Genomic DNA, 12,784 nt, shown 5'->3' with positions numbered 1-12,784 from the left:
AATATATTTTCTCGTACACGTATTCGGGAGTGACAATAGAAACTTCATCACAACGAAGTACACGCTTTCTTTTGCACATGTATAAGCACACTGTTAACTTATTCATTTTAACATATGGCTTCTTAGAAAAATGCAAGCAAGAAGTTGTGCTTGTTCAGAAATAATGTATTTTTTTTTCGCGGACTACGTCTTTGTGTACGGATATTTTCCCAAATATAGGATGTGTGTTTACGAATCTGCATAGTGATCAGGCAAATGCAGTTCCGTCATATCTCTATTTAAAGCATGACCACGATTGGCAACAGGTCTGTAAAATAAATATTTCAATTTATCTTTGATAGCGTTCGAGCGATTTGAACGCAACATTTGGTCAAATTGGCAGTTTCATGAACATGGCTATCCTTTCGCGGGTACGTTGGACGATTGCATAAATTAAGCACGTTAAAAATATAATTTGCATTCAAATAGAATATACATATATTTACGCGCCGTTGATATGACATTGCGTTCATAAATACGTTCATGAATGCATACCCTTTGAATACCTATGCCATGTAAATATTAGAGACATATGCTGCTTTTGGGATCGTACAAATCCAATTTTGAAATGGCATTTCATACTGCAAGGTGTAAACACACGTAAATAGGGTTTGCTAATATTGAAATATCTGAAAATAGATGATCGGTTAAGTGCGCTTAATCTTTTTTATGTCTTTTAATTTCATGCAAAATGATGGCGCTGCCATTGTGATAATTTTGTTTAGAGTTAGTGCGTCACTTTGTTTAACTATTCTTGCGGCAAGCGTTTTTTTATTTAAAATAATCCGTGTGAAACAATTGTTATTCGATAGGTAATCGTTAGCGTTCGATTACAAAATAAATTAATTTGATGTGTATTCGTTGTAATGAGTCGTTCCTGTAAATCACAACTAGAAAATCTTGCATCTTTACATACGATATCATTCTTGGCGAATATGGATAAATCTTTACATTGATGTTATGCACATGTTTTGGGGTAGATTAATGCATACCAGTATTGGTGGTATACTTTGGGGACTACAATTTGTTGAACATACAAACGTCATACACTTTAAACTAGAGCCTAATTACGGACAATGTTCATTAATTATGGTCATTATGTTAATGTTAAATGTGTAATATAGAAGCCTTACATCAACTGTTTTAAAAAGGAAAAGGAAGATGGCGATAAACAAATGTATGCCACGTGCAGATTCATCATGACAGCCAACACACATGTGAGAAAAAAAACATGGTGATTTTTAACCATACAAACATTTTGATGAGTAGAGCATCAGTGAGTAGAGGTTTGACTTTTATATGCCATTTAGTAAAAATTGAGACAAAAGAAGAGCAGTTAAAAGACTTTCATTACCTATATCGGCGGAGATAAATACTGCATCATACTTAACAAAGACATTTTATAAGTTGAAAATGGCAGCCATGATTGTCAGCTCACCTGAGCACAATTTGCTCAAGGTGAGTTTTTGTGATCGCCTTATGTGCGTCGTCAACATTTGCCGTGTAAAATATCTTCCGGCAACAGTTATTGTCCGATCCTCATGAAACTTGGTCAAACAAAATTGTCCCGAAATTTCATTAAGTTTGCAAATATTGAAAATTCTAATTAAATCAAGCAAAAGTATGCGCACTCTTATGAAGAAATCATAGATAAATGATACTGCAAAGCACCTAACATATACCTAAACACCTCAATCAGCATATCCACACAAAATCCGCGACTTTAAATAAATATAGCGCTTGTTGACATGTTTTTTTCCCAAATAAGCAAAATGCACATTAAATTGTTTTTTTTAAACGATAAAAATATCAAAACTACAACATCAAGAGTATTAAGATTAATAAGTCGCAATTCATATACACTTCTCGTCTTTGTCAACTACATTTCTTGATTTGCTCACAACAATCTGATCTAAAATAAACGCTAGACATGCCTAAACTGTAAATGATTTACATTGTGGTAAATGTACTTACCAACATCGTCTTCCTTACAGGCCCCTGAAACAATAATAAGTTAATTTAACTTTGCAGAAAGTACATGGTGATTTAATCTGAAATTTCCACAATTTATTAACAAATCCTTTGAAACGCTTAATCATATGGGCCGTGCTCTATGAAAAGGTGGTTAAATGCATATGTGTAAAGTGTCGTCCCAGATAAGCCTGTGCAGTCCGCACAGGCTAATCGGGGACAACTTTTTCACCTTCATTGGATATTTGCTAAGAAGAGACTTTATTTAAACGAAAAAACCATAAACACGGACTGCACAGGCTTATCTGGGACGACACTTTACGCACATGCATTAAACCACCTTTTCACAGAGCAAGACCCATATCATCTTCACACTTGATCACAGTAATACATGTTCGCAGATTAAAGTTTCAGACGAGTTAAAGCCATTTCAAAAGTGTTCAAAAACCTGCGCACCTGGTCAATAATGATATAAATTATTGATTTGACAAAAGTCTCAGAATTCCTTGAAGTTTTTTTAAGCGTTAGAAATAAAAAACAAACAGCTTTTTACTACTACATAGCCATTTATTGCTGAAATCACACCAGTTAACACATTCAATATTGGTTGAATACCTATGCAATGTAAACATTTTGGGATCGTACTGATGCAATTTTGAAATGGCATTGCATACTGCAAGGTGTAAACACACGTAAATAGGGTTTGCTAATATTGAAATATCTGAAAATAGATGATCGGTTAAATGCGCTTAATCTTTTCTGTCTTTTAATTTCATGCAAAATGATGACGCTGCCATTGTGATAATTTTGTTTAAAGTTAGTCCGTCACTTTGTTGAACTATTCTTGCGGCAAACGATTTTTTATTTGAAATAATCCGTGTGACACAATTGTTATTCGATAGGTAATCGTAAGCGTCCGATTACAAAATAAATTAACTTGATGTGTATTCGTTGTGATGAGTCGTTCCTGTAAATCACAACTAGAAAATCTTGCATCTTAACATACGATATCTTTCTTGGCGAATATGGACAAATCTTTACATTGATGTAATGCACATGTGTTGGGGTAGATTAATGCATACCAGTAATGGTGGTATACTTTGGGGACTACAATTTATTGAACATACAAACGACATTCACTTTAAACTAGAGCCTAATTACGAACAATGTTCATTTATTATGGTCATGATGTTAATGTTGAATGTGTAATATAGAAGCCTTACATCAACTGTTTTAAAAAGGAAAAGGAAGATGGCGATAAACAAATGTATGCCACGTGAAGATTCATCATGACAGCCAACACACATGGGAGAAAATAAACCTGGTGATTTTTAACCATACAAACATTTTGGTAAGTAGATCATCAGTGAGTAGAGGTTTGACTTTTATATGCCATTTAGTAAAAATTGAGTCAAAAGAAGAGCAGTTAAAAGACTTTCATTACCAATATCGGCGGAAATAAATACTGCATCATACTTAACAAAGACATTTTATAAGTTGAAAATGGCAGCCATGATTGTCAGCTCACCTGAGCACAATTTGCTCAAGGTGAGTTTTTGTGATCGCCTTATGTGCGTCGTCAACATTTGCCGTGTAAAAATTCTTCAGGCCACATTTATTGTCCGATCCTCATGAAATTTGGTAAAAAAAATTTGTCCCGAAATTTTATAAAGTTTGCAAATATTGAAAATTCTAATTCAATCAAGCGAAAGTATGCCAACTCTAATGAAGAAATCATAGATAAATGATACTGCAAAGCACCTAACATATACCTAAACACCTCAATCAGCATATCCACACCAAATCCGCGACTTTAAATAAATATAGCGTTTCTTACATTGTGTTTTTTTTTTAAACTCGCAATTCATATACATTTCTCGTCTTTGTCAATTACATTTCTTGATTTGCTCACAACAATCTGATCTAGAATAAACGCTAGACATGCTTAAACTGTAAATGATTTACATTGTGGTAAATGTACTTACCAACATCGTCTTCCTTACAGGCCCCTGAAACAATAATAAGTTAATTTAAATTTGCAAAAAGTACATGGTGATTATCATATACTGACTTTTGAAGCAAATGGGATTGTAATTGGGTAAGGTGTTCGTGTAAATACATGAATGTGATCTGATATTTAACAAATATAACGTTTTCCTGATTTGGTCAAAACATATTTCAATCATGTAAATTATAACAAAAAAAAACTAATTATCTAACCAGTGACGTTTGCACAAAACAACAGAGGAAACCGGCGATCCGGTTCATTGTATTTTTCAAAATGCACGTGATATTTTAAATAACTGATTCACCTTTTGGTACAAACTTTCACGACCGCCACATTATTTAATCATTTTGCTTTGTAAACCCTTTATAATAGTATCGATTTTAAATGATGATTATGAATAAACGAAACTGTATTTTCCGTATGAGCCTACGTGATAAGTGTGTTATTGTGCTCACTAATTACAAGTGTGCTTTTATTTTTAAATCTTTGACACAAAGTTGGAATCTGAAATTTCCACAATTTATTAACAAATCCTTTGAAACGCTTAATCATATATATCTTGCAGAAATTAATGTCACGGACAGTAGGCGGTCAGCATGTATTTCTTAAACAGGAAATCGTTCCAGAAAGACGGATTAGAATTTAAGCAGATTAATCATTATATCTCATCGCATTAAGTGCTTATGGTTGGCAGTTGTAATGATTGGTTGTAAATTGGCATCGACAATTACCTTCGTTAAAATGAGCACTATGGGCCGTGCTCAATGAAAAGGTGGTTAAATGCATATGCGTAAAATGTCGTCCCAGATAAGCCTGTGCAGTCCGCACAGGCTAATCGGGGACAACACTTTTCACCTTAATTGGATATTCGCTAAGAAGAGACTTTCTTTAAACTTAAAATACCATAAAACGGACTGCACTGGCTTATCTGGGACGACACTTAACGCACATGCATTAAACCACCTTTTCACAGAGCAAGACCCATATCATCTTCATGAGACTTGATCACAGTAATACATGTTTGCAGATTTAAGTTTCAGACGAGTTAAAGCCATTTAAAATGTGTTCAAAAACCTGCCCACCTTGTCAATAATGATATAAATTATTAATTTGACAAAACTCTCACAATTCCTTGAAGTTTTTTTAAGCGTTAGAAATAAAACACAAACAGCTTTTAACTACTACATAGCCATTTATTGCTGAAATAAAATAGGAAAGAAAAAAAAACGATGTTTTTTTTTTACTATTGCATAAAACCAAGAATACTCTTTTGTTGACACCTTATCCAACCTTTAAAGCAACAGGTAGCAAAAGTTAGAAACTAGCATTTTGAAAAGTTTGTCCTACCTTTTTCTTTCAATTATTTTTTGAACATAGAAAACACATTTTTATTTTTTTTTAAATCTACGGGTACATGACAAAGTAAAGAGTCCATTAGATATTGAGGCCTTGCTAAGTTTCCTAGCTTGTACTGTACCTAATATTAGTTGTTTGTCAAATTATAGAGTTCATTATTAGATCCTTGCTAATGACCGCGCCTGTACTGTACCTAATATCAATTGCTCCTCATGGGGCACCTCATGGGACACCAGTCTAGTGGACTCGCAGGCTGGGAAGTTTTCAAAGGACAGATCTTCAATGCCCGTCACTGGAAGCAGGGTACCATCTTCATCACATGACTTGGTCACATGATCAGTGGGTTCGTTGTCAAGTGCAGTGCGGTCAAATTTGTGTACTGAATTAAAACAAGAGGTATTTTTCTGAAATTTATGCAACATTGAACAGTGTTTATTTGGTCGAATCCCCAATGTGAAAGAGTCAATATTTTCCCAAAATAACTGCCTAAAATTCCCAATTTAATAACCTACCCCCGTCCTCCAACAAAAAATATTTTAGTAAATACAATTAATCAAATGTAGACCTACTTGAATTTGCTACAATAATTGACATTACTATTTCGTTTAATCGTTGTACGTTAATCGCAAAATTGTATAAAATCGGCAAACATTATATCATTCATATTATATTTTTGAAGAGGGTAAACTTACACGCAAATGGTTGATCCAGTTCATAAGTTTCATTTTATTGTTCGGTGACTAACAGTGCAATCTGAAGTCATATATACCTTTACATGATTGCTCGTAGTTATATTATGTACACTTTCAACAATGTTCATCATGTTAAACTGTGAATTGACGTCGTTTTTATGACGTCACGACGTCATTATTTAAGACAAAAACAAAAAAAATCATTTTATTTGTTTGAATACCGATTTTAATTCACTCTTTATCATAGAAAAAAATGTCTGCGCCACTTGTGAAAAAATTATTTTCTATGATCAATCGTGAATTAAAATCGATATTCCAACAAATCCAACAAATATCCTATATATTATTAAGATATAAATAAGATATGGTGATGATCTTTTACGGATAACAGAAAGAAAAATCATACAATTATTAAACGGACTTTGCATTGAAATACTGTTGGATATGATAGCATCAATAATGGCCTATTAAGATGATATTATGATAGTATGTTAGTATTTGCTTGATTGTATCGTTATATGTTATGTGTCGATGCATGTGCTGTCTGTTTATAACTATTGTTCGTGTGTTAATAACGGAACTCTGTGTGCATATATTGTTATGATGAATTTCGTTGTATTGCCTGCGTGTTCTTTCTTAGTGCATGCTATGTGAATAAAATGGTGTATTGTACTTTGTGGGCGGTATATCGCGTGTTTATCATGGTATGATGAAGGTGAATAAGTTGACGTTGGTTTGTTATACTAGTATGTTGTGGACGAACAGTCGCATGGTATGTGTTTAAAAAGATACGTTGTTTGTTTATAATGGACGTTTGGTTGCTTAGTTTTGTTTCATATGTGTTCAAAATGGTCAAAACTGTATTTATAAAGCAACGTTGAGTTTATATGATGAACTCGTTTGTGGTTATAGGTGCACTTATTGTAGTATGATGTGTTGTTACAATGGTAATTCTTCGCTTTTATGTGTGACCATGTTACATGTGTATTTTCTAATACTTATATTTGATTGTATACTTTGAGTTCCAATTCAATCGCTCGATAAAAGTAATTCGCTCTACAAGCTAAGAACAATGCATGCATCTACCTTAACATGTCTAAGTTAAAAATCTCATCAATCCGGAATGTTTGTATCGAAAATGTTTCATGTGAACTAAACTTCGCAGATATGACATATTTCATGGTTCAATTCCATCGCCAGAGAGGTAGTAGTAGTTCGCTCCGAACAATTAAAACAATGAATGCTTATGTGATAAAAATGGCTAAATTCAAGGAAAATAACTCAGGAACGTGTTGATTTCCTGTACCGCTGACTTCCAGCACGTAAATAATATTATAATTAAATAACACCGACGCTGTGTTTGGTACAACACACTATCAACTATTGAAAAGCAGTACCAAAACAGGTATTTCGCAATAAAGTTTAACGAACTGACGATACAATCATTGAGGATATGAAAGGATATAAAAACGGTTATTCCATGCTTTCAACTATTTTTATTACCAATCTTTCAATTTCATAACTTCTTTTTTGATAATATCAATTAAAGACGAGGCTTTCTTAACTCCGCTCAATCTGAACGTCTTTCTTTGAGATTTGTCTTGTGTTAAGTGAAATTTTTCTTGATCACATGATTATTTACCAAGTACTTAGTTTGCAACCATTATTGCGAATGATGATTTTTAAAAACAACTATTTTTGCTTTTAATATGGGTAAAATACCAATTTTTAAATGTGTTATTAAATAATTACAACAGTGTTTTACAAAATAAAATGAAATTATAGGTATCTTTCCATTATTTGCAACGTTAAGATTTAAAGAACTGGGTACTATTAACACATGTACTTTACACTATTACTGCTTAAACTGTGCGACATCAATCAATATGATATCTTAACCAGTCAAAACCATTCCAAAATGTTAACAAAAGTTATTTTTTTTAACAGATGGTAAATACATGTTATGGTAAACGCTCTTTTTACATTTGTGTAGCATCAGAAATATTTTCATAATTCCTCTTATTTAAGATTGTACATATAAAAAATAACAACAAACTTGTTTCGATATTTCACTTAACAGACCAACACTCGGTGGAGAATCGGTACCTTGAATCTTACTTCTTATGTTTAGAACGTATTTATCCCAACAAGAAGACTACAAAAAAGCTATTTATCGGCTTAAGGGCATAAACTCATAACGGAAACATTAAATACGGTAAGTTTATCCATATGGTGTTACCCCTTAGGATAATATGTTGCATCCGATCCCCTTTAATATTTATATCTGTAGATCGGAAATTCAAAAATCAATAATAAGTCCAAGATTAAGCTTTTGGCCTAAGAACATGCCAAACGAAATATAATTGAAAATTGAGGAAGTCGCACAAGGGTCATAATGACAATTTGTGTTTTTTTGTAGTGAACGAAGTCCCTTAAGTGATTCTCGTCAATATCTGATGTATTAACTACATTTTTTACATACGGCTTTCCATAATTTTGTCTCCCATAAATTATTTTGCCATTGGCAAACATGCGTTAATGGTTTCAATATGCAAATATCCATTATAATATTGTGTTTTTACATTTATTTAGACATCCACATAAAAATAATATTGTTGGGGCCATCGTCTTTATTGGAATGACATGTCCATTATTATAATATCATCTTAATCCGTGCAAATGACAATCTTCTCTGCACTTGTCGAAACAACGCAAAAAAGATAATCTTACATGATCAGTTCACCTTCGATAGTGTGTTTATTGAAATACTTAAATGCATAAATAAATACATATTCTGCGGATTATGATAATAATCTATATCGGTCAGGAGGGATTTACTTAAACTATTCATCTTCGAAATGAGTTGCTATGAATTCAATGACAAACCGAGTTTCCTAAGTTAAAGAAAAGTGATGCAGAAAATGCGATTATATAATCAATCATGTCGTTGTGTGATAAAGCTTTGGTCCACTGGTGGCAGGTCTTGTATCAAGGTTTTGCTATTGTAATATTTTTAGTGTTCTTTCTCAAAAAATACATCTAAATGTTTCGGTGCATATTTCGTGCAAAATATTGCGTGAGAATTTCGTCAAGCGTTTAAACGTAATAATAATTGCAAATTGTTCACATTTTATATACAAGCTCATGTACGTAATTTCTCCTGCATTTTTCGTTCAAATATATTTTTGGATTGTTTCACTCATCGTTAAAAAGGAAAGAGGAATATTTACCAATACGTTTATTCCTGCCATTTCGAACATTGTAAACCCAAAGAAACGATTGCGGATTCTGTTTTAGAATCAGCTGTGACCTCATTTAAACCAAATATCAATCACACACAAATCTCGTGTATACTACATCAAAGGATCCCCAAAAAACTTCATATTTAAATGCTGCACTATTTAAATCGTCTCTTGTAGAGACACAGTTTTGTACCAGCACATATTAAACCTTAATGGCGTAGAACCTAAATCTTGTCGCTGGCTGTACAATACAGAATGCAGAAACACAGGATCTTACTTTCTATCTCACATACTATAAAATAGTTATGACAAGTTTAACAAATGAGTATTTGTTTGACATGGCGTAATGGGCGGGCATGCCTTTATTTGCTTTTGATTTTGATAAAACTTTAACTGACCAGGGCTCGTATTCACCAAATGCCTAAGGTAAAATAAACCTAAGGTTTTAATTTTGCCTCAGTGATTTTCTGTTTTCCGTTAAACTTTATGAAATGCCTCAAGTCACATTCACAAAATTCCTTACTTTAGAAATACGCTTTATGTTCACAGTTTTTCCTTAAAAGTTAAGGAACATATACACCTCCCTTAACACCTAAGAAATCGCCGTAAAATGGCTTCGTTGTGGACGTTTTGCAGTGGTTGTCGACGAAAAAAAAAATCATCATACATGCATAATTTTAGCATTTATCATCACTAAAAACAGACCGATATGGATACTAAAATGACATTAAAAACGGACCTGTAAACAGTATACCGGAAGTAAATTAGTTGCCATTCGTCTTTGGACGTGGTTTGCATGCTTATAATAATCATTTGAGTTTTGTTATCATGGAACGTCATTTCTTTCGAAGCATCATAATTCAATTAATGCAAAGAACAAGAATTTAAGGTAAAAATGACAGTCTTTGTACTTGCGACTGAGATACATTTACATATCTGACATTGTGGTTATGCTTTATCGCATGTCAGATTTTGTTTGTTTTCTCTTTTTCACCAAACGAATGTGTGTTTCATTTCAAAATTATTGAGTTAGTTCTAGGTATGTTTTTATTTATTAAAACACTTCCTTTTTCAGAATCGATGCCTAGCAATTCACAGCCCCCATACTGCCATGGAACATGCGTAATACAAACAATTCCCATCCCCCGTGATTTTTTTTCCACAATAAAACTGACCCCGATATTCATCCGGAAGCTGTTGTGTAGCATTTTCATCCTATAATAATTTTCTTTCATTTAATTGTGTTTATCAATTTTATATGAGATCTACCTAGACTTAGATACTATCATGTTTTTGTTAATAAAATGCAGCTACCGACTGAAAATGAAAATCTAAATGTAGTAATGTCTTTTATGTTTGTTATCTCAACAAACAGCTTCACAAATGGTGGTTTTAAATCCATTTCACCGACATAAGGGTCACCATGACGCACTTTTAAGGGACCTTATTGCCATGGGTTAACATTAAAATGTACAAGGTTGCTCACGTAATACAATGTAATATTAACAGGAATCGGACCGAGTCGTTTATCGTATTTAAGCACGTTATAACACAATAAAGTTCAAACTTTTACTTGATATCAAGTCTCGGGTATTCTAATTAATAAAATATAAACATAGCGATTAACCTTACATTTGACAATTGAGTGTGAAGTTAAATTATCAGTGGAGAATGACAAGTTTTCCTCTTTTTCATGCACAAGATTAAGGCTTCTGTCTGCAATTAAAAACATAAGAAGTATTAATTATTCAACGCCAACCACCCGAAACAAGATATCGGTTGATATAGTCAAACAATCTTGCAAAAAAAAACACAAAAACAATTCGTAAATCGAACAGTTTTAATATAGACAATAATTGGGCAATAATTAGGCATTTGTGTAGTACGAAAAGGTTTCGTCCGTATTTATAGCCATATTTCATTAACACTCGTTGTTAAAATAAAGACATGCATATTGAAATCGATACAAGTATATTATGTACAACATATATATATAAAAAAATCAATATATCACAATGTATTGTACGCTTATTTGTTTCATCACTTTTTAAATTGTTTACGAAGGCAAGTTGCATGTAGTGCCCTGGAGTCGCCTTTGTTGAAAATACAATGTCAATAAATTCATATGAGGTCTTATTATTTATATAGCTATTGATACCACATGTTAACATATTAAATATGTCACATCACCATTAATGCACAACGATATTATTATAAGGTTATTAATATATTTTTATTCCAATACCTTCAATTGTGTATGTGATATTTTTTAAGTTCGCTAAAGAAAAATATATATTAATGAGTTCAGTACCATCAGGCAAAAGTGGTTCCATTTCTATCTGATGCTCATTTTTAACCTGACCCTTCGTGATCTTCTTATCAGCTGAAAATACAAAGGATTAATTATAAAAACTGTTATAAACTCTTATCAGTAATCAGTATATATGCTGTTACCGATGTTTAGACGATAGGCTAGTGACAATTGATATTAATTGATAGAAAGACGTATTTGTCGTTTGTTTAAGTTATTAATGTCAAATGTTGAATCGGGGTGTGTTTTGTTTAGATAACTTAAGTTTTTCAAATGGGCATCAGTGTACACGCATTTTGCGCATTTAACACTCAGCTTAAATGGGTCAAATTTAAATGAACCTGTATTCTATATAATAATTATGTTGCTTGGTTAAGACGTACTTGTATATTTTATACTTTACTTCATTTACTCATTATACAATAACACATAACCATCCGTGAACCCTTTTTACTATAGCATACCTGGCGTATATGACGTTAACCTTATATGGAAAAACCTACATGTAATTGAATAAGCCACTTCGAACGATGATAAAGTGATAATAACTAATCGAAAGTCTTCTTTTTTGTGAATGTAAGAAGTTTTTGTTTTAATTAAAAAATATGTCTATGTTGCTTGCATACACTGGACAGTCGTATTGACTCCTCTTATAATGCTTTGTAATTTCCGCTTTATTATGCTACGTCTAACTCGATACCAGCACCAACAAATGTACTGTTTATCACCCAAAAAATATACAGACAATTAAACGCTTTAACGATGAGCTCAATTTAGTTGTCGAAACAAAGAGACATATTTTAATTTTATATGTAAAACATAATTTAAAAACACCCAACGATTAACACTTTCTTTGCATGGTGTGTCTGACATTTGTTGTTATACTTTGTTTACAAATAATTTTTCACGAACCAGTTTATATTTTAACAAGACAAACAATGTAAACGGAAATTTTTTTGAAATCTAAACATTCGTGTTTTGTTATCTAATAAATAATTATTCAATTATATCGTCGTAAAAATAAAACAGAGATTTGACACAAGTCACGATATGTGTCAACCCCAAGAAAAATAGCAGGGTCTTAAAAATGACTTTGCAGATTTAACCTCGAGGTGTATTGAAAAATAAACCTGCTCGATAGATAGTTAGATTAGTTGATGCATAA

The 12,784-nt window shown here is 32.5% G+C and overlaps 1 protein-coding gene across 11 annotated transcripts in view; it reads right to left on the bottom strand.

Annotated features, from left to right (window-relative positions):
- LOC127862666 (uncharacterized) overlaps nucleotides 1-12,784 on the bottom strand; it is an 88,620-nt gene that overhangs the window by 14,654 nt on the left and 61,182 nt on the right. For 4 of the 11 annotated variants that reach the window (XR_008040737.1, XM_052401959.1, XM_052401879.1 and 1 more), the window contains exons 3-7: nucleotides 11,620-11,691; nucleotides 10,941-11,024; nucleotides 5,568-5,753; nucleotides 3,996-4,019; nucleotides 2,014-2,037 (exon numbers count right to left, since the gene is read on the bottom strand). Coding sequence is in view for 10 of the 11 variants with exons in the window: in XM_052401959.1 (XP_052257919.1) it covers nucleotides 2,014-2,037; nucleotides 3,996-4,019; nucleotides 5,568-5,753; nucleotides 10,941-11,024; nucleotides 11,620-11,691 (390 nt within the window). In the remaining variant the exon portion in view is untranslated. The remainder of the gene's footprint in view (nucleotides 1-2,013; nucleotides 2,038-3,995; nucleotides 4,020-5,567; nucleotides 5,754-10,940; nucleotides 11,025-11,619; nucleotides 11,692-12,784) is intronic. The other 7 variants (XM_052401900.1, XM_052401924.1, XM_052401909.1 and 4 more) reach the window with 5 other exon arrangements.

The sequence above is a fragment of the Dreissena polymorpha genome, chromosome 1 (assembly GCF_020536995.1).
Source record: "Dreissena polymorpha isolate Duluth1 chromosome 1, UMN_Dpol_1.0, whole genome shotgun sequence".
Lineage (NCBI taxonomy): Eukaryota > Metazoa > Mollusca > Bivalvia > Myida > Dreissenidae > Dreissena > Dreissena polymorpha.
Note: the sequence above shows the minus strand (reverse complement) of the source record. Positions and strands in the feature narration are given on the sequence as shown.